Source organism: Gallinula chloropus (assembly GCF_964237585.1).
Source record: "Gallinula chloropus genome assembly, chromosome: 27".
Lineage (NCBI taxonomy): Eukaryota > Metazoa > Chordata > Aves > Gruiformes > Rallidae > Gallinula > Gallinula chloropus.
This window is the reverse complement of record NC_140112.1, coordinates 938,836-957,841: the sequence shown is the minus strand read 5'-3', so window position 1 is coordinate 957,841 and position 19,006 is coordinate 938,836. Positions and strand designations below refer to the sequence as shown.

General features: G+C 57.5%; 1 protein-coding gene across 1 annotated transcript in view; it reads right to left on the bottom strand.

The window, feature by feature from the left end:
• Positions 1 to 5,440: 5,440 nt before the first annotated feature.
• Positions 5,441 to 19,006, bottom strand: part of LOC311201502 (receptor-type tyrosine-protein phosphatase V-like) — a gene marked incomplete at its 5' end in the record, with an annotated part of 37,030 nt that continues 23,464 nt past the window's right edge. Inside the window, 15 exons of the mRNA XM_084275892.1 lie at positions 5,441 to 6,110; positions 9,359 to 9,494; positions 10,110 to 10,267; positions 10,780 to 10,902; positions 11,365 to 11,499; positions 11,855 to 11,931; positions 12,554 to 12,644; positions 13,110 to 13,197; positions 13,946 to 14,025; positions 14,622 to 14,757; positions 15,317 to 15,477; positions 16,107 to 16,229; positions 16,793 to 16,927; positions 17,726 to 17,802; positions 18,788 to 18,878. Coding sequence (XP_084132018.1) covers positions 6,051 to 6,110; positions 9,359 to 9,494; positions 10,110 to 10,267; positions 10,780 to 10,902; positions 11,365 to 11,499; positions 11,855 to 11,931; positions 12,554 to 12,644; positions 13,110 to 13,197; positions 13,946 to 14,025; positions 14,622 to 14,757; positions 15,317 to 15,477; positions 16,107 to 16,229; positions 16,793 to 16,927; positions 17,726 to 17,802; positions 18,788 to 18,878 — 1,671 coding nt within the window. The 3' untranslated portion in view covers positions 5,441 to 6,050. The remainder of the gene's footprint in view (positions 6,111 to 9,358; positions 9,495 to 10,109; positions 10,268 to 10,779; positions 10,903 to 11,364; positions 11,500 to 11,854; positions 11,932 to 12,553; positions 12,645 to 13,109; positions 13,198 to 13,945; positions 14,026 to 14,621; positions 14,758 to 15,316; positions 15,478 to 16,106; positions 16,230 to 16,792; positions 16,928 to 17,725; positions 17,803 to 18,787; positions 18,879 to 19,006) is intronic.

Genomic DNA, 19,006 nt, shown 5'->3' with positions numbered 1-19,006 from the left:
GGTGGAAGTGTCACTTTTCAGGTGGCTCTCACTGAAATTGCTGTGAGCAGCACAGGCTGCACTGCACCCTAATTAGAGGCACGGGGAACTCCAGATCCAGCTTCAGCCTCCTAACAGGAGGGAACGTTGCTCTGCAGGGCGCAGATGTGTTGGTGTGTTGTCCTCTAGCGGCAGGCTGTGGTTTTGGGGAGATGTTGGGATGAGGAGAGCACTGGTCCACAGCACGCTGAGCAGCACTGTTTGCTTCCCTGTGGTTGTCCCAGCCTGGCTCCCCAACACTCTGCTGCACCCCTCGTTTCCAGAGTCCTGCTGTTAAAGGATGGAGCTGAGACTCTGGCATCAAACACCAGGGCTCCCCGGCACCTCTGGGTGCCAGGTGACATCCCAGGTGATTTTTCTCCTGCTGCCTCCACAATGCCCAGCCAACAAGTCTTCCTAAAGTTTGTTTTAAAGCAGGGAAGGAAAACCCTGGGGAAATTCAGAGTACAAACTAAGCAGGGAACAAGGTCTATAGCTCATGTGAGGTACTGAGAGCATAGTTATTGCTTCTGGTCCTCAGGGATACAGAGAGGCAGGTGTGATGGGAAAGGGATGTGTTGTTCATGCCAGCACAATATAAGGTGGTCCAGCTGTGGAGCTGAGGAGAGCTGGGTACCAGAGCTGGCCACAGCCTCTCTGAGGACCAGAAATGAAATGCCAAACAAGCTTTGGGCTGCAGACTGCAGCTGGCAGGGCTGTTTAGAGCTGCTGGAGATTAAAGGATAACAAAGCTGTTGTGGAGATAAAGCTGGGGCAGGGCTGCAGGTGAACCATTACAACGTGTCCCCTCCCACAGAACCGAAGTGACAAGGCAGCTTGTGGGACTTTGCCCTTGTCACTCAGCAGTGCTCCTCCTGCAGAGCAGAGAGGTGTTGGGCAGTGTCATTCCTCCCAGGGTGCTGCTGATTCCATGGACATCCAGCCAGGGATCTTCCCAAGCTGGGAGACAGGTTGTGCTGGCTGAGCCAAGGGACTGGAGGCTGTTTCTTTCTGTCCTCAGCATGTGCCAGGGCCCCCAGTGTGTCTTCAGCCCTGCTCCCATGGGACAACTGCTTGTGCCCTCTTTTTATTCCCTCCTGGACTGGAGAGGGTTCAGGATCACCCCAGTAGAATTCCACTTTGGCTGTTGATCTCCAAGGACAACCAGTCCCTCCTTCAGATGCTGCCTGGTTTTCACTGCCAAGGTCATGGCAGGAACCAAGACCCCACTGTGTTGCACATGGAGAGGACAACAGAGAAGGAGTCCCTCCAGAAGGGCTTGCAGGGGCAGGGGGAGATGCAGAGAGGCCCAGACAGCCTCACAAAGCACAGAGACACCAGAGAAGAGCAGGCATCACCAGGACTGGCCTCTGTCCCACCTCATCTCCGACACCTCTGTGCAGGGAGCACTCCTGAGACGTGATGTGTCTATAAAATAAGCCCTCCAGACTTTCTTGCTATCCCTGGCTCCTCCTGGATCTGGTCCTCCAGGTTCTGAGGAGAGCAGAATGTGGCCCAAACCAACAGGGATGGGCTCAGTGCAGTGGGACACCTGTTTCAGGGTCCTACGTGCTTGAAGACCTTCCCTTCTGCAGTGCTTGCATCATCTGGGTCAGGGACACAAAGCCATGGCAAGCCCAGCACATGCAGGGTGTGGAAGAGGGAGCTTCAGCTGTGGTCCTACTTGGTTGACCCAGGAGAAATTTCCCTTCCAGCTCAGACCTGCCCTGGATCTATCTGGTCCCAGAGCTTCTGCTCTCCAGGAGGTGGCTGACAGCAGTAGCTGGTGAGAGATGATGATGGAGATCCTGGGGAGGAGCAGGCTGCATCCCTGCTGCTTCCTGGTGCTGGTACAGCTCAGGTGGGAGACACAGTGAGCAGTGCACATCCCTACACCATGGCCATGTCAGGGGCAGCCACAGCCCAGCTCCAGGCACCTAATATCACAGGGGTGCCCACGTTGGGATGTGGCTGGGTGTCCTGGTCCCTGTGGTGGGAGCAACACCCTTTTGAGCCAAGTAACAGTGGCAGCTGCTGGACTCTGAGCCCTGGAGGGAGCAGAAGACAGGGAGAGCCTGGAGCAGAGACTCAGCACTCATGAATGGAGAAGCTGTGGGATCAGGGGGCTGTGGTGTTCCAGCAGTCACCAGCAGGCTCCCATGGCTGTGCTTCCACCCTTGCATCTCCTGACACTTGGCAATGCTGTCCCAGTCTGCCCCTGCTCTGGCAGCCATGGGGTGAAAGAGGTGGAAAGGACCCCCCCCAAATGTACACAGTCCTCCCCATCTCCAGGGCCTTGACCTCTGCAGGGGGGGCTGGTGGAGGAGAGTGGTGACTGCCCGACTAGAGCAGGCTGTGTGAAGCCCAGCATGGCACACTCCAGAACTCGCTGGGCGGCCCGTGCTGGAGGCTTGTTTTGTTTTACTGTTTTGTTGTCTCTCTCTCTCTCCCCCTCTGGGTTTTGTGGCTCTGAGCTGCAGGGCTGGAAAATTATTCATCCAAACCACAGCTCCCACGACACCCTCTGTAAGCATCTGTGGCTCCAGACTCCGCTGCAGCAGTGGGTGGGAGGTCGTAAATTCATCATCACCACCGAGTCAGCCTCCTGCTAGACTGGATGTGGAAGGCAGAGCAGTGGGGCTGTGCCACAGGCAGCCATACCAGCCTCACTGGGTGGAACCTGCCAGTTTGTGTGACCAACCCCCGTCCCGTGGAGGTGAGGGTCCCTTCCCATCTGCCAGAGGAGCTGCAGATGTCTGTGGGTTCATCTTGGCTGCTGGCTCTGCTGAAACCCCTGTTGTGTTGTGCTAGCCAGATGTGAGGGCTGTGGGATCACTTGCTCCTAGACTTCTGGAAGCCCTGTAACAGCAACATGACTCTTCCTCCACTTGCTTCCTTAGAGCCAGTCTCAGAGCCAGTGCCCCTTGCAGCTCTGTGCCACAAGCCCTGGGTCCACACACCAGCCCCCTGGGTCCACACACCAGCTCCCTGGGTCCACACACCAGCCCCCTGGATCCACACACCAGCTCCCTGGGTCCACACACCAGCCCCCTGGATCCACACATCAGCCCCCTGGGTCCACACATCAGCCCACTAGATCCACCTGCATCCACACATCAGTCCCTGGATCCACACACCAGCCCCCTGGGTCCACACATCAGCCCCCTGGATCCACACACCAGCCCCCTGGGTCCCACACACCAGCCCCCTGGATCCACACACCAGCTCCCTGGATCCACACACCAGCCCCTTGGATCCACACATCAGCCCCCTGGGTCCACACAGCAGCCCCCACTAGATCCACCTGGATCCATGCATCAGTCCCTGGGTCCACACACCAGCTACCTGGATCCACACACCAGCCCCCTGGGTCCACACATCAGCCCCCTGGGTCCACACACCAGCCCACTAGATCCACCTGGATCCATGCATCAGTCCCTGGATCCATGCATCAGTCCCTGGATCCACACACCAGCCCCTTGGGTCCACACAGCAGCCCCCTGGGTCCACACAGCAGCCCACTAGATCCACCTGGATCCATGCATCAGTCCCTGGGTCCACACATCAGCCCCCTGGATCCACACACCAGCCCCCTGGGTCCACACACCAGCCCCCTGGGTCCACACATCACCCCCCTGGATCCACACACTAGCCCCCTGGATCCACACACCAGCTCCCTGGATCCACACACCAGCCCCTTGGATCCACACATCAGCCCCCTGGGTCCACACAGCAGCCCACTAGATCCACCTGCATCCATGCATCAGTCACTGGATCCACACACCAGCCCCCTGGGTCCCACACATCAGTCCCCTGGATCCACACACCAGCCCCCTGGGTCCACACACCAGCCCCCTGGATCCACACACCAGCCCCTTGGATCCACACATCAGCCCCCTGGGTCCACACAGCAGCCCCCTGGGTCCACACAGCAGCCCACTAGATCCTCCTGCATCCATGCATCAGTCCCTGGATCCACACACCAGCCCCCTGGATCCACACACCAGCCCTACCTGGGAATGTGGAGCTGTGCCCGATGGCTGGGACTGCCCTCCCTGTGCAGGGACCTGCAGGAGACCCGTGGGCACTTTCCCAAAGGGGCTGTAGGAAGGTCCTGGTGCTGCAGCCCATCAGTCAAGGTGGCTGGGTAGTGCTGTGCTGAACTGAGCCCTGCTGGGCTGAGAGGTGGTGTGGGGCAGGTACCAGGAGAACTCACTCCCCATCTTGCTCCACCACTGGCACCAGCTAAGGATGAACTGGTGGGTGGCCAAGCTGGCTCATATGGCTGTTGTCAGGCTCTTCTCTGCACAAAGCAAGAGCCCACAAGCAGTCCCCAGGAATACTGTCCCCATCTCAGGCCTCTCTCCTGTGCCACAAGCTGTAGAGCCAGACCCAAACCCTTTCCATGGGGAATATGGCTTTGAGCAAAGCCCCAGGCTTAATGATCCTGAAAGCCACAGGGCAGCTCTGATTGCAGAAAAACAGAACAGAGAGGGAGGGGAATTCCTGCCCCTTTCTGAGGATGCTCCTGGACAGGCTGGTGGGAGACCCTGAGGGCTGTGCTTGGCAGAGTAAGGGTCTTGTGCAGAGCCCCAGGCTGCTGTGGGATGAAAGGAGAAATTGCAACCCAGTAATGCTGCTTCTGTGCCCCTGTCAGGCTCCCTGGCTCTTCCTTCACACCTTCACTGTCACTGGAACTGGCTCCACTTCCCAGGTCACAGCACTGGAATTGTTCTGAGACTGGGAGCATTGAGTGTCCTGTGTGTCATAAACCATCCTGGGGCATACAGGTGCTGCCTGGGGTTCAGTGGTGACTGCACACTTTGAACAAGAGCCTTCTGGAGCCCAGGTTAAAGCTGACATCTGCACACACCTTTGAGGTGTAACTGTGCTCAGCATCTGGGGGGTTCTGGGACATGCATGGCAACTAGGAGTCACAGTCTGTGTCCAGCCACCAGCTGGGACATGCTGGGCTGGGATCCAGGCCTGCTTCATGTCTCACATTTGAGGGAATGAGCACCAGTCTGATGAGGTCATGGAGGTTCCTGCACAGGGAGCTCTGCCTTTCCTGTGCTCTGGAGGTCAGCTGTGCTGAGGCTAAGGCAGCCAGGAGGGGACTCCACAACTGGATGATGGAAGTATCAGCACTCTCACTGTCCTTGTAGGGGTTTGTTAGAGGATTGTGGACTTGCAGGGCCTGGCAGAAAGGCTACTGTCCTGTACCCCAGGAATTGTTTTCAAGGCTGGCAGCAGCTGGAGGGTGAAAGCTGGACACTGGGCTTGTTCTTGATGGGTGTCTAAGGAGGATGGTTTATGTGCCATGGCTGGGGACATAGCTGCTCTTTTGGGAACAGCAGCTGTGCTACAGCAGGGGAAGGGCTTGGCACCACTGAGACCCCACAGAAGCCAACTCACCTCTCTGAGCACACTGTTTATTTGTACCTAAAACCAACCCACCAGCTGAGACAAACCTGCTCCCACCACGCTCTGGCCACAGACCTCAGCACACCTTGTGCCCATGGTCGTACAGAGACCATGGTGCCCAGTGTTAGACCTCAGCAGCCTGTGGGTGTCAGGGCTGTCCAGGAGCAAGCCCAGGGCTGTCCAGGAGCAAGCCCAGGGCTACCACTTCTGTGCTGAGGGGCAAGGACACTGCAGGGCCCCCACAGCTGCTGCGTGCTGCAGTGAGGTTAACACACTTTCCAGGCACCAGGAATTCCAGGAGATGGCCAAAGCAGGGGAGCATCCCATCCATCCCCTCACTGTGTCTGCACTGAGGGGCTACAGCAGCCTGCAGCAGGACAGCACTGCCCCTGCCCACCTGCTTAGGGAGCCTCATGTCACCGCGAGCACCACGCAGGACGTGGCAGTGGCACGCTGGCTCCTCTCTCACTGCATCAGTGGCAGTGGCACGCTGGCTCCTCTCTCACTGCACAGCTTGGTCTGTGCCAGGACCCTGATGATGCTTCCAGCCCAGCTCCTGGCTCCAGACAGGGTCCTGTGGAGGTGGAGGGCAGGACGGTGCCAGGCAGTTAGGGCTGTTTCTGGGTCAGGATGTCCCTGATGCAGGTGTACAGGAACACATACTGGTCCTGCAGAAGAGAAAAGGGGGTGTCTGGGGTCATGTTTCTGACAGACACCTCCTGGTTGCAGGATTAACCCTGCAATTTGCCCTAAAAGGTTCTAATTAGCCATGGTGGAGGAGGATTGGCTGTCCCAAGTGATCCCTGTTTGTCCTGTGGCACCAGAGCTGCCCAGAAAGGAAGAATTAGGCCTGGAGCTGTGGTTACACCATGTTTGGTTCCTCCTGCTTCCTCACCCCCACTCACAGCACCTGAAGGCAAACTGCTCCACAGCATGAGAGGAGCAAGGTCCTCTGATTGCCTCAAGGTGCTCAGCAGCTGTTGGATGCACTGTGGTGTGTCATCTGAAACAGGACTGAAGAGCAGTGCCAGGGAGGATGCAGAGCACTGAGTGGGGAGACCTGTGCCCTGCTGGAGTGCCCAGGGTCTGTGGTCAGGAAAGAAGACCTCTGGAGCAGGAGTTTCCCTTGGCCTTAGTCTCAGCATACCCAAATCAAGGGCTGACAGGTCACTGCTAGGCTGCAGAGGTACAAGAGCTGGGGGGTTTTAGCCCAGTTGCATCACTTCTGTATTTTTAAGATCACCAAAGTGATCCATCAACACCAAATGTGGGTCCAGAGGTCTCCACTCCACCATGGATTTGATCTGGGGTTCTGCTCAGATGCCAGGCTGCTCCAAAATGATGCCAGGCTGTGAAGCCAGGCAAGGTGTGGGAATGGGGAATGACAGAGGCAGGGTGCAGAGCTGAAGGGCAGGGCAAATGCTGAGGGTTGAAATCACATGGCAGCCCTCAAGGGGGGATTAGGGACTGACAGAGGGGCCTCCAAAGAGCTCACTAATGCTCTGGCTAAGCTGCAAGTCACGAGTTGCCTCCTCCCCTGCCAGCGGTGGGTTTAGCCCCACCGAAGGGCCGGGAAAGCCACAGATCACACAACAGCTCCAGGTCCCCAGCAACTGTTTTCAATGATTGTGAAATCAGGGGTGACAGCCCAGGATCAACTTCAGCCCAGGCACACTCAGTGCCTGGCTAAAGGCAGGAGCACATCCCCAGAGCCACGTGCCACGCTGGGAGTGCTTCAACACCCAGCGGTTATCCGGGTGCAGCTCAAAGGTTCCTCTTCCCCCTTGTATGGTACTAAACCCCCCCAAAAAAATTCATCTAGTGGCCCTGGCACCACAGCAGCGTGCCCCTGCTAGAATCAGAGGGATCCTGGCAATCCCCTGCAGCGATGGAGGAGGCTGGCAGGCACAGGGCCAGGGCACGGCGCTGGACGGCAGCCCGGCCATCCGAGTGCCCACTGCTAGCGGCAAGGTGGGGAGGGAGCTGCCCCTGCTGCTCCCCCCCTCAGAGGGGCAGCGCCTTTTGGTCAGCTCTGGCTGTGCTTTTCTGGGCACGTTGTGTCTTTGCTCAGCCAGAACGGCTGCTGGAACACAAAGGAGCTGTGAGCAGGGGCAGCGGCTGCCTTGCCCTCCCCTGGCTCCCACCGTGCGCGTGGTTCACATTAATTAAGAGGGAGATTAGCTGCTTTGCAGGCAGCTCTGCAGCTGGGAAGCCCTGGAGAGATCTGCCCTAATTCTGCTGTCCCCTGTGGGGAGGGTTTCCAGGGATGCTGAATCAGCTCCTTCAGCAGTTGAAGCAGAATGAAAGCGCTGTCCAGAGGGCATCTGTACCACCAGCACGAGTCAGGAGCAGCACGCTGCGGGCCTGGGAGGCTGGACTGGCACAGCAGGGCATGGCAGGGCACTGCAGGGCATGGCACAGCAGGGCATGGATGGCAGGGCATGGCAGGACACAGCATGGCATGTCAGGGCAGGGCAGGGCAGGGCATGGCAGGGCACAGCATTGCAGGGCACGGCATGGTGTGGCACAGCATGGCATGGCACGGCATGGCACAGCATGGCATGTCAGGGCAGGGCACGGCATGGTGTGGCACAGCATGGCATGGCACGGCATGGCAGGGCATGGCACAGCATGGCACAGCATGGCAGGGCACAGCACGGCATGGCAGGGCACAGCATGGCATGGCAGGGCATGGCACAGCATGGCAGGGCAGGGCACAGCATGACACAGCATGGCAGGGCACAGCACGGCATGGCAGGGCATGGCACAGCATGGCACAGCATGGCAGGGCATGGCACAGCATGGCAGGGCACAGCATGGCATGGCAGGGCATGGCACAGCATGGCAGGGCAGGGCACAGCATGACACAGCATGGCAGGGCACAGCATGGCATGGCAGGGCATGGCATAGCATGGCAGGGCATGGCACAGCATGGCAGGGCATGGCACAGCATGACACAGCATGGCAGGGCACAGCATGGCATGGCAGGGCATGGCATAGCATGGCAGGGCATGGCACAGCATGGCAGGGCATGGCACAGCATGGCATGGTAGGGCATGGCACAGCATGGCACTTCATGACAGGGCAGGGCATAGCAGGGCACAACATGGCATGGCAGGGCAGGGCATGGCAGGGCATGGCATGGCATGGCAGGGCAGGGCATGGAATGGCATGACAGGGCATAGCAGGGCACAGCATGGCATGGCAGGGCATGGTAGGGCAGGGAATGGCAGGGCACAGCATGGCATGGCAGGTCATGGCACAGCATGGCACAGCATGACAGGGCAGGGCATGGCAGGGCACAACATGGCAGGGCATGGCATGGCATGGCAGGGCACAGCATGGCATGGCAGGGCAGGGCATGGCAGGGCACGGCAGGGTATGCCACAGCATGGCACAGCATGGCAGGGCATGGCAGGGCAGGGCACAGCTGTGGCACCATTAGACAGCACCACAGCCCACATGGCTGTAGGGCAGCTGCAAACAGGGCAGGCTGTCCTGCTGACCCCTCGCAGGCAGCCCCAGCTCTGGCAGCAGGAAGGGACCAGGAGCAGGCTCGGGGCATGGAAAGGCAAAGGGAAGCCTGGCAGGTGCTGGGTACCCAGCCTGGCAGCTGTGTCAGAGGCTGGTGTGAGCAGGCAGGTTTGTCAGGGAGGATGAAACCAGTGCTTGCTGCTCTCCAGGGCAGAACAGGAGGAATGCCTTGCAGTTACTGTGAGCTGGCATGCAATTGAACCTGGTTTTACTCCAGAACTGAGGAGATGGGAAGTCCTGGAAAAAGACCTTAGCCCTTGGTGTCTGGCAGAGGAAGCATGGAATAAATCCCTGACCAAGCTGGACAGGCTTCCAGCTCCAGGCAGCTTAGCAGGGATGTCCTGTTCTGCCTGGCCCACCACCCTTCCTCTTTCCCACCTACCAGAGTTGGGGTCATGAGACAGCAGCTTCTTGTGAGCTGGAGGGTCACCCCATAGATGTCCACGGTTTTCTCAGCTTTCATCTGGTGCAACAGGCAGTCCAGGGAGATGATCATCCCCATTTGGCTCATGCCATTGCTGCAAGGGACAACAGAGGGGCATTTATGGAGGGTCCAGCTGAGCTGAACCTCTTTGGAGGTGGGTACCAGCCCAAGAAGGCAGAAGTCCCATAGAAAAACATGCAGCAGGTGAGTATGGTGGGATCAGGGGACTGTGAGCACTGCTCTAGGAGTGCTGACCCAGGGGATGGGACCCCAAAGTGGCTGTTTGAAGGAGCCTGGACACCCAGCCTGCCCTGCCAAGCTGTGCATCCCTCACCCAAGCCAGCTCTGCTGAGGTACTGGCTCTATAGGCTCCTGCAGAAGTGTGAACACTCCCTGGCTGCAAGGAGGTGAGGACATCAGGGCAGCTCCAAGGATCCCAGCAGCCCTGGGCACCTCAGCCCAAGAACACCTGCTCCATTCATGCTTGCCCCAGGCCCTGCTTGCCCACCCTTCTCCCATCTGCTAGGCAGAGCATTGCTCCATCTGACCTCCTGAGCTCAGAGCTTCCCTGGCTCCCATGGACCAACTCTCAACATGCCCCAAAGCCTTGTGGTCCTTGGTGGAAGCCTTGGTAGAGGTTTGCTGGTGTCCATGCCAAAGCCTGGTGGGCACCAGCTCAGCCCATGGCTGGAGCAGTAATGCCACATACCTGCAGTGCAGCAGGAGAGGACCAGCTCTCTTCCTGTGGGGCGTGCACCGTCTGACAGCAGTGAGGAGATCCACCAGGCTCTGGACATCTGGTTGCTTCTTGCTGCTCCAGAGTGTGTACAGGAACTGTTGTACCTGCCTCTCCTTTGCTTTCTTCTCCTGGTGAGACACAAAGAGTTGTGATGGCTGCTGGGGAGGGATGGGTGAGTTTGGATGCAGAGGGGTCCCAGCTCTCCAGTCCTTAGGCTGTCAGATACTTTCCTGAGCTAACTGCTACCTTCTGCAAAGCTGTCTGGGCAGTCTCTGCTGGGGCACTGCCCATCACCCATGAAGAGGGTACAGAGCCTGTAGCAACCTGCTCTCCTTCCCCACAGCATCCCAACCTGCCCCTTGAGAGGGAGACTGAGAACCTTTTCAAAGAGGGGCAGAAAAATGTATCAGTGAGGGGTGGGGGAAGTCTCTGAGCCTCTCCTGTGCCTCTCCTGTGTTCACTCAGCAGGTGCTCTTCTGGATGTTGTCATTTAGATTCCCTCCTGCATTTGTGGACTGCTGGCTCTCTGCTTTCACAGCTCAGCCAAGTCTCCATGGACCTTTCAGCCCTACAGACCTGTTTGCTAGCAGTGAAGGACATCCCAGGCAGTGGGAGCCAGACCAGCCCCGTCAGCACATACGTGTTTCATTTTGAGCTGGATACACCTCCACCCAGAGACGAGCTTCTCTGTGCCACACTGGATGGTCAGCATCTTTGTGCAGAGAGAGTCTTCTTCCAGGGGCCAGCACGCCTCACTTGGGACCTGTGTGCAAGAACCAGTTTGGCTTCATGTTGATGAAGGAGTCTGTGATGGGACCAGGAGCACCCCCAACATCACACCCTGTCATTTCCTCCCCAAGGTGTGGGGGGGTTGGGAACAACAGCAGGTTGCAGCCCAGCTTCCCTGTCCACACAGGGCTGCTTGGGAGGGGGAATCTGCTCAGCAAATGCTCTTCACCTCAGATGGACAGAGGCCACCAGAGCTGCTGTGCTTGGGCACCACAGCGATGCAGAGTGCCAGCTGAGTCAGGGGCCACAGACCACAGGGTGGGCAGGCAGAACCTGCCTCCCATGATGGAAGCCCAAAGGGAAAGTTCAGCTCTAGCTAAGCTGGATCTGTACCCAGGAGCAGTGAAGAGAGCTCCAGTTTCAAAGCCATGCTAGATTCCAGCTCCATTAGACAGATCCCTGCTCTGCCATGGCACAGGAAGACACGGTGCCTTACCTCCCCCTTCTCCTGCCAGGGGAGAAGTGTTAGGATGGTGTGAACATCCTGTTCCCACACCAGGGTCCAGAAGTCCTCCATGGTCAACTTGTCAGGCCCTTGGACAGCCAGGTACTCCCTGCTGGAGCTACAGCTCTGCATAGGGAACAAGAACATCACTCTCCTGCAGAACAGGGTGGCATGGGTGCCCTGTCAGCCCAGGCAGCTGCAGGAGAGACCAGGGAAAGAAGGGAAGCTCAACAGGTCAGGAGACAAAGAGAGAGGAGAAAGCACCAAGAGAAGGAAGTGAGGACAACCCAAAGTGGGCAGGTGAGGGAAGGCACATCCTCACATCCCCACTCTTGTCCACACCAGGTCACTGCAGCAGTGACTGGTGAAGCAGTGCAGGGATCAGGCAGAAAGGAGAAGCCTGGTGTGGGAAGGGGAGCATCCCCTGCTGCCCTTGGGATCCAGGCACAGGGTGGGCATTGCTTCTGGAGGAAAGACTCACCGGGACATGCCACACCTGCAGGAGACCTGAGAAGGGGCTCTGTTCCAGCAGGGAAAACTTCACTCTGGAGCGATCATCTGCAAAACAGGTGGGAGCTGGAGGGATCCAGGGTAGACTTTGGCTCACACAGCTCCTGCAGACCAACCACCAGACTTCACACAGCCATACAGACCCAACCCTCCCATTCCCATTCCTCTGTAAAGGTGCTGCCCCTCTGCAGTGCTCCTGTTCAGCTCATGGACATGGACACCCAAGTGACAGGTCTCTATCCCAACCTCCTGCTCAGAGCAGATACATGTCCTGCAGGCTGCTTGGTGTCTCAGCCAGTGATGATGGAAGGTTGGACCCCTGATCCAGTGTCTGGCCACCTTCACAGGACCTACTTTTTCCTTATACTGAGTTGGATTCTCTTCAAAACAAACCCCATTGCCTCTTGTCCTTCCATGGTGCACCTCTATTTTCTCTCTGCCCTCCCAGCAGGTAACTAAAGATATCAAGAAGATCTCCCCTTTTCTCCAGGCTGAATAAACCCACCTATCTCAGCCCCATACCTCATGTGCTCCAGCCCCCAAAACACCTCTGTAGACTTCCAGAGGACTCACTGCAACCTCAAAATAATTCCTTCTACTGTGGGCCCAGGTCCAACCCAGCTCCAGGCAGGTCCAGGAAGGGAGAGGTGCAAGGTGCCACAGCACTTACATGGGAGGATGCTGGAAGAGGGCTGTGTCTGCTGGTTGCCTGAAGATGGTGTTGCAGAGCTTGCTTCTTCCTTCACAACCTCTAGGAGAGTCTGTAAGAGTGGGAGTAAGCTGTGAGCAGGGGAAGGGTCAGGAGGAGCAGGAGGAACTGGGGAGCTCTGAGGATGTCTGGCCTTGGCAGAGGGATGGTTATAGCTGCACATGCAGAATAGTGGGGTTGCTATGTGACCATCTCTGGGGTGGTCTGCTCCTCTGAGGGGTGGTCTGCAGACCATCCTGTCAGGAGATGGCTGCATCTCTGTTGGAGAATGGTGTTCAGATAAGTTCCTACCCTGCATAGGGAAAGGAAGGGGTCATGGACAGACCCTGAGGGAGCCACATGCCTGGGGACACCATGCCACAGAGAGGTGACACTGCCAGGACATCCAGGCACATGGAAACTGGGGCATGGGACCTACTCAGGAGGCACTTCTTGGGTGTCCCCCAGCTTGACCAGGTCCCTCCAGTGCAAATGGTCATGTCATTGCTCCCTGCCCCCTGCCCAGCACAGCTCTCACCTCATACTCCCTCAGGAAGCCCACGTGGGACTTGGCTGCCTTCTGGGTGTAGTGCTGAGCAAAGCTTTTCAGTGGGATGGGGCAGGACCTGAGGGGAGACACTGGCAGTAAGGGTGAGGTTGAGCAAACTCAGCAGCATCCAAGCTGTGTCTGCAGTAGGTGGACAGGGCTTTCACCCCTCAGATGCTGGGACCCTGGCCCAGCCAACCTGCTCTCCCCTACACAAAGGCAGATCTCAGGTGTGGCACAGCCCAGGGCCCATTCCCAAGATGCAGCAAGGACAAGAGCATCCTGTTCTGCATGAGGGAGGAGACAATTTGACCATAAAGAGATATGTAACCTCCAGATGTAGCCTCAGAGACAATGAGGTAGGTGGGCAAAGCCATGCCCAGCCTGAACCTGCTCCCTGTTCTTGGTGTCTATTAGAAGGTACATCCCAAGGGCATCCAGCTGCCATGAGCTCCTCCAGTTTGAACCCATCTCTAGGGCATCCCTGAGAGTTGGGAAACCAGGGACTCATCAAAATGCCTTCCCCAGGACACCTCTGCATCTCTTTGGCACTGGCATAGCCCAGGAGGAAGATGCAGAAAAGGATGTGATGCCCAAGCCCTCCCAGTGTTCCCAGTGGCTGATACCTAGTTCTGGGCTGGACTCCCTGTGCTGCAGGGAACAACCAGCCCTGGGCTGACCCATCTTGAAATACTGAGTGGGACAGCTGGGTGAGCTTCCCCATTCTTCTGTCCAGGAGTCAAAGGTTCAAGATGGGGTCAGGGTTCCAGCCTGCTGCCTGAAGGGGCAATGGGTGGGGATGGGTAGGGTGTCAGGCAAAATCTTACCTCTCTGTCCCTGACAAACCCAAGAGTGGTTCCTCCAAGATCTTTTCCAGGATACAGCTGTGCAGGAAAATGTACTGGGACTGGAAGGCAAAGGCAGACAGCAGTGTAGGGCATTGCACCATGGAGACAGTACAGAAGGGTGGGGATGGGCACTGTGTCCTACACTCATGCCCCAAAAGCCACAGACTCATAGAATATACTGAGTTGGAAGGGACCAACTCCTGGCCTCACACAGGAGCAACCACAGTCCTACATTCAAGCCCAGAAGGCCCTGCCTACTCCAACCACAATCCCCTGGATTCCTCCACTCTGTTCTGCAGGGCAGTGCTGACACCTTGTCCCAACCCTGAGTACACAGTATGACATTGCCTGGGGAGCACCACAGGCCAACAACACGCTGTGGGTTAAGAACTGCCTGCAAGGGGCCTGATCCCACTCCTAGGTGCTTGCTCTAGGGTGTTCCAGAGGGTCTGGTGGGGTGTGAAGCTGCTAGAGAACCCCCCCAGAAGAGCCATTTCCACTCCATTTGAGTGGCACTGTGACAACCCCATCATACTGGGGAACAGCCTGGGGGGTGCTGGGGCTGACTGGTTGGCCCATCTGTCTGCCACCCTGGTTAGCTTTGATGCCATGGAGCAAGGCCTGGGGGTGGGGTAAGAGGGAGCAGAGGTCTCACCAGGGTCTGAATCATCAGGTAACGGTTCATCCTCAAGGTGTAAACAACTCCAAAGGTGTCCACCACCTTCTCCTGCTTCATCTGCTGCAGCAGCTGGTCCAGGGCGATGAAGGTGCCCGTGCGGCCGACCCCAGCGCTACGAGCACAGAGAGGGTGAAACATTGCCTGACTCCCCCCAGCCAGGGGCTCCCCTCCTGCTGCAAGACATGGCTCCCAGATACTGCACCCTGGAGAACCAGCATGGGGCTGAGGAGCCTTTCAGGCTGCCTGGGGTTGGTGCTGACCATCTCCAGCTGCCCCAGCCCCTGGGATGGGGGGTCAGTCAGCAAGCAGACCTGTAACCCCCAAGGTCTAAGCAGAGACTTTCTACAGAAGAGCTGTCTCCTGTGCACTGCTCTCCCTCCCAGTTTGGGCAGGAGCAGGACCTTTCCCTCCCTTAGAATCATAGAATAGAATCATAGAATGGTCAGGGTTGGAAGGGACCCCAAGGATCACAGAGCTCCAACCCCCTGCCACAGGCAGGGACACCAACCTCCAGGCCTGGAGCTACACAAGGTTGCCCAGGGCCCCAGCCAACCTGGCCTTGAACACCCCCAGGGATGGGGCACCCACCCCCTCTCTGGGCAGCCTGATCCAGCCCCTCCCTTGCCCTCTCCCATTGTCCCCTCCTGTCACCCCCTGGAGCAGACCCTCACCTGCAGTGCACCAGGGTCGGCCCCGCGTCCTTGGTGCTCTGGATGTGCTCACGGACCAGCTCTCTGAAGGTCATGATGGAAGTTGTGGACTCTGGGATCCCGTGGTCAGGCCACGCTGTGTAGTGCAGGTGGGACACGTGTCGCTCTGCCTGGAGACCCTCCTGCCAGGGTGGATGTTGGGGATCAGTGTGCAACCCACCAGGATGGGGGCATCCATACACCCCACAGCCCTGGAGAACCCAGTGACTTGGTGACACCCATCTCAGCCAGCATCAGGTCTGCTGCACTGCCTGGTGGCTCCTGCTACCCTGTCCTCCCTCTGGGTCCCCTGCCATGGTGAGACACATGGAGATGGCAAAGAAGAGACCTGCCTTTGACTGGTAGGGAACGTGCCCTTGAAGCAGGTTCCAGTGCAGGGACATGGAAAGGAGGGAACAAAGGTGGAAAACAGGGGTGATGAGACATGTTGCCAGGGACAGACTGCTCCACAGGAGACTCACAGAACGTTAGGAGTTGGAAGGGACCTCGAAAGCTCATCTAGTCCAACCCCCCCTGCCAGAGCAGGATCACTCAGACTAAATCCCACGGGAATGCATCCAGGTGGGATTTGAACCTCTCTGGGCAGCCTGTCCCAGGGCTCTGTCACTCTCACAGTTCAAAGACCCGAGGCTGCCAATGGCAAGGAAAGGAAATTATGCCACCACCAAGGAAAAACACCACTGCATCCCATACAGACTCCCAGCTCTGGACAGGTCCCTAAGTCCATCCATCCTCTTGGGTCCTCACTCACGTGCCAGAGTTTGAACTCGCGTGTGGTCCACTCCTCGGAGCTGCTCTGCGTCAGCAGGTGGACCTGGACCTGCCCATAGGAGACTGGGGCAGATTCAGATGGCCAGTAGTGATCACAGAGGACCTAGAATAGAAGCAAGATGAGGTCTCAGTGAGGACCCAAGTCCCCCTGTGTGACCTCCTGGCTTCTTTGGAGTATCTGGAGAGCAGCAGTTGTGCAGGGAGCCAGGGCAGGTCTTGGGGAGGAGGCAGGGATGTTTCCTGTGCCCAACAGGAGCTTTGTAGAGCACTCCCACACCTCCCTCTTGTTTGGATCTCAGCCTCCTCTGGAGAAGAGGACCTGAGTGGGTCTCATCATCCCTGGAGACTGGAGGAGCAGCCCCTGTGATGTGTCTCACCCAGAGGCAAGTGGCAATTTCAGATGGTGAAGAAATATCTGAGGGTAATGCACATGGTTCCAGCTAAGCTCCACTTCTTCCCCTTCCCACCCAAGCTAACACTGAGCTACACACATCAGCCCCTGTTCCCCCTCAAACTGCCTATCAGGGAAACTCTGTGGCCTCTGCTTACCCTGGAGCTATATCTGAGCAGGGGTTGGTGGAGGACACAAACCCAGCCCTGGGTTCAGCTCACATGACCAGGTCTTGGCTGGAGCTGGCCCCTGGAAGCCCAGCAGTGCCCACCTACCCGCCCATTCTCCATGCACACTGTCAGCATGATGATGTTGCAGACATTCTGCTCCCACACCAGCCTCCAGAAGTCATCGATGGTTTTCTTCAGGGGTCCCTGGGTGGCAATGAACTCCTGCTGGGATGTATAGCCCTGAGCAAGAGGCAGAACAGGAAGGAGTTGGCAAACTGCTGAGACAGATGGATGCTGCTCTGGGACAGTCAGTGCCTGGTCTGCTCATGTGGTGGAGGGAGAAATGCCCGTTACCCTTTGCCCATGCCAGATCAGTTCCATGCAGCTGATCTCAGCAGCAGCTGATCTCACAGGAAGCATGAACTGCCCAACACATGCTGTCTAGATATTTGCAATGAAGACATGACCCCTGCCATCTCCCTCCAAGCAGTTCCTCATTCAGTCTAGCCAGGGGAAGAGAGATCTGGGTCTTTCCCGTGCTCCCCAGGGGTCTCTGGAGGTGAGGGGAAGCATGCAAGGTCTCAGGCTGTGCCTCTGCCCCTCTGGCACGCACATGCCCCGTGGCTCCCCAGCCCGCGCGCGCAGGGCGTGTGCCTCGCCTGTTACCTGGGAGGATCGCCTGGATGGGGGATGTGGGCACAGCTCCAGGGGTTGCTCAAATGCAGCTGCACAGACCAGAAGGAGAAAGAGCAGACAGACAGACGGGGCAGTAAGCTGGGAGAGGGTGGGAGCATAATCCCTCAGGAAGGAAGCAGAAAGCCTGGCTAGTCTCCCCACACTCACAGCTCCGCGTTCACAGCGCTTGCCATCTGAGGATGGCCATCAGCCCCTGCCAAAGGGTGACCCTGCACCTCCACCTGACCCCCAGCTCCTTGCCAGCCTGGGCCAGCTGTGGCTCTTGCCCACCAGCCCTCAGACCAGTTTCCCTGACGGTGCCCCATGGCCAGGTCTCTCTGGAGAAGGCAGGTGGGCACTCACAGGCATGAAGTTTGCGTTGATGTAGTCTGAGTGTGGATCCTCCCCCAGCCGGCTCAGCTTGACCCGAGAGTGATCATCTGCAAGAGACCAGACACAGCTGATGCTGCAGGGAAGCCCTTCGTGGAGACATGGTGTCCTGCTTTCAGCAGGGAGAGACTTCATTTCCTTTCTAGCAGCTGGTTGGGGAGTTAGGATGAGATAAGGATGAGAGTGATGCTGATAACACACTGCTGATTTTAGCTGCTGCCAAGCAGTGAAGGATTTTCAAGCTTCTCATATTGCTCTGCTAATGAGAAGGGGGGGCTCCCAGGAAGCTGGGAGGGGACACAGCCAGGACAACTGACCCAAACTGGCCAAAGAGATATTCTGAGCCATATTACAACATGTTCCATTTATAACTGGGGATGGGCCAGGAGCCTGGTCAGCTTGGGGCCTTGTGCAGCACCAACTGTGGAGTGTGAGAGACTGTGCTGCCCATCACTTGTTGTTATTTTTTTTGTTTTATTTTGGGTTTGAGGTTTTTTTGTCCCATGAAATTGTCCTTATCTCAAGCTATGAAGTGTTTCTTTCCTTTTCCATTTTCAATTCTCTGCTCCATCCCACTGGGAGGGGCTGGTGAGTGAGCAGTTGTGTGGCTGTTCTAGTCATCTGCCAGGTGAAGCCACAATGCAACCAGAGGCCATCTCCTCTTCCCCTAGCTGAGACGTCAGCAGGAGCCCCAGCAGCTCTGCTAGCTCTGTGAATGGCCAGGGACCTCCTCCCTGGAGGGGTGAGCACTGCCTGCCAACCGGGCTAGCAGGGGGGTAAGAAAGCAGAGCTGATATCAGGGGAGCTCATTGGAGAAGCCAAGAGACACTTATGGTCCCCTTTTGGTCCCCAGGTGGGACCCAGAGGAGCTGAGGATGGTGGCTCAGCCCTTAAGCCTTGAACCTCCAACAGGAAAAGGGAACCTGAGGCTCATCTCAAGACTCCTCCTGCCAGGAGGCACTGGGAACCCTGCAGTGCTGCCAGGGCTCAGCTGGGCACTGCACTCCCACCCTGGATGCTGCAGGCAGCACTTACATGGCAGCACATGAGCATATCTGTTCTTGGAGACATTGACTGGTAGCTCAGCCTCCACCTTCGTCTGCTCCTTCCCAACTTCCTTCAGCTCCTGGATGACAGGGGAGAAGATAAGCACAACTGTCTCCCTGGAGAGCTCCCAGTTAACCCAGCTCCCTGCTCATGGGCAAGGCTCTGTTCCCTGTCTCAAGAGGGTCACCCTCACCCAGGGAACTGCTC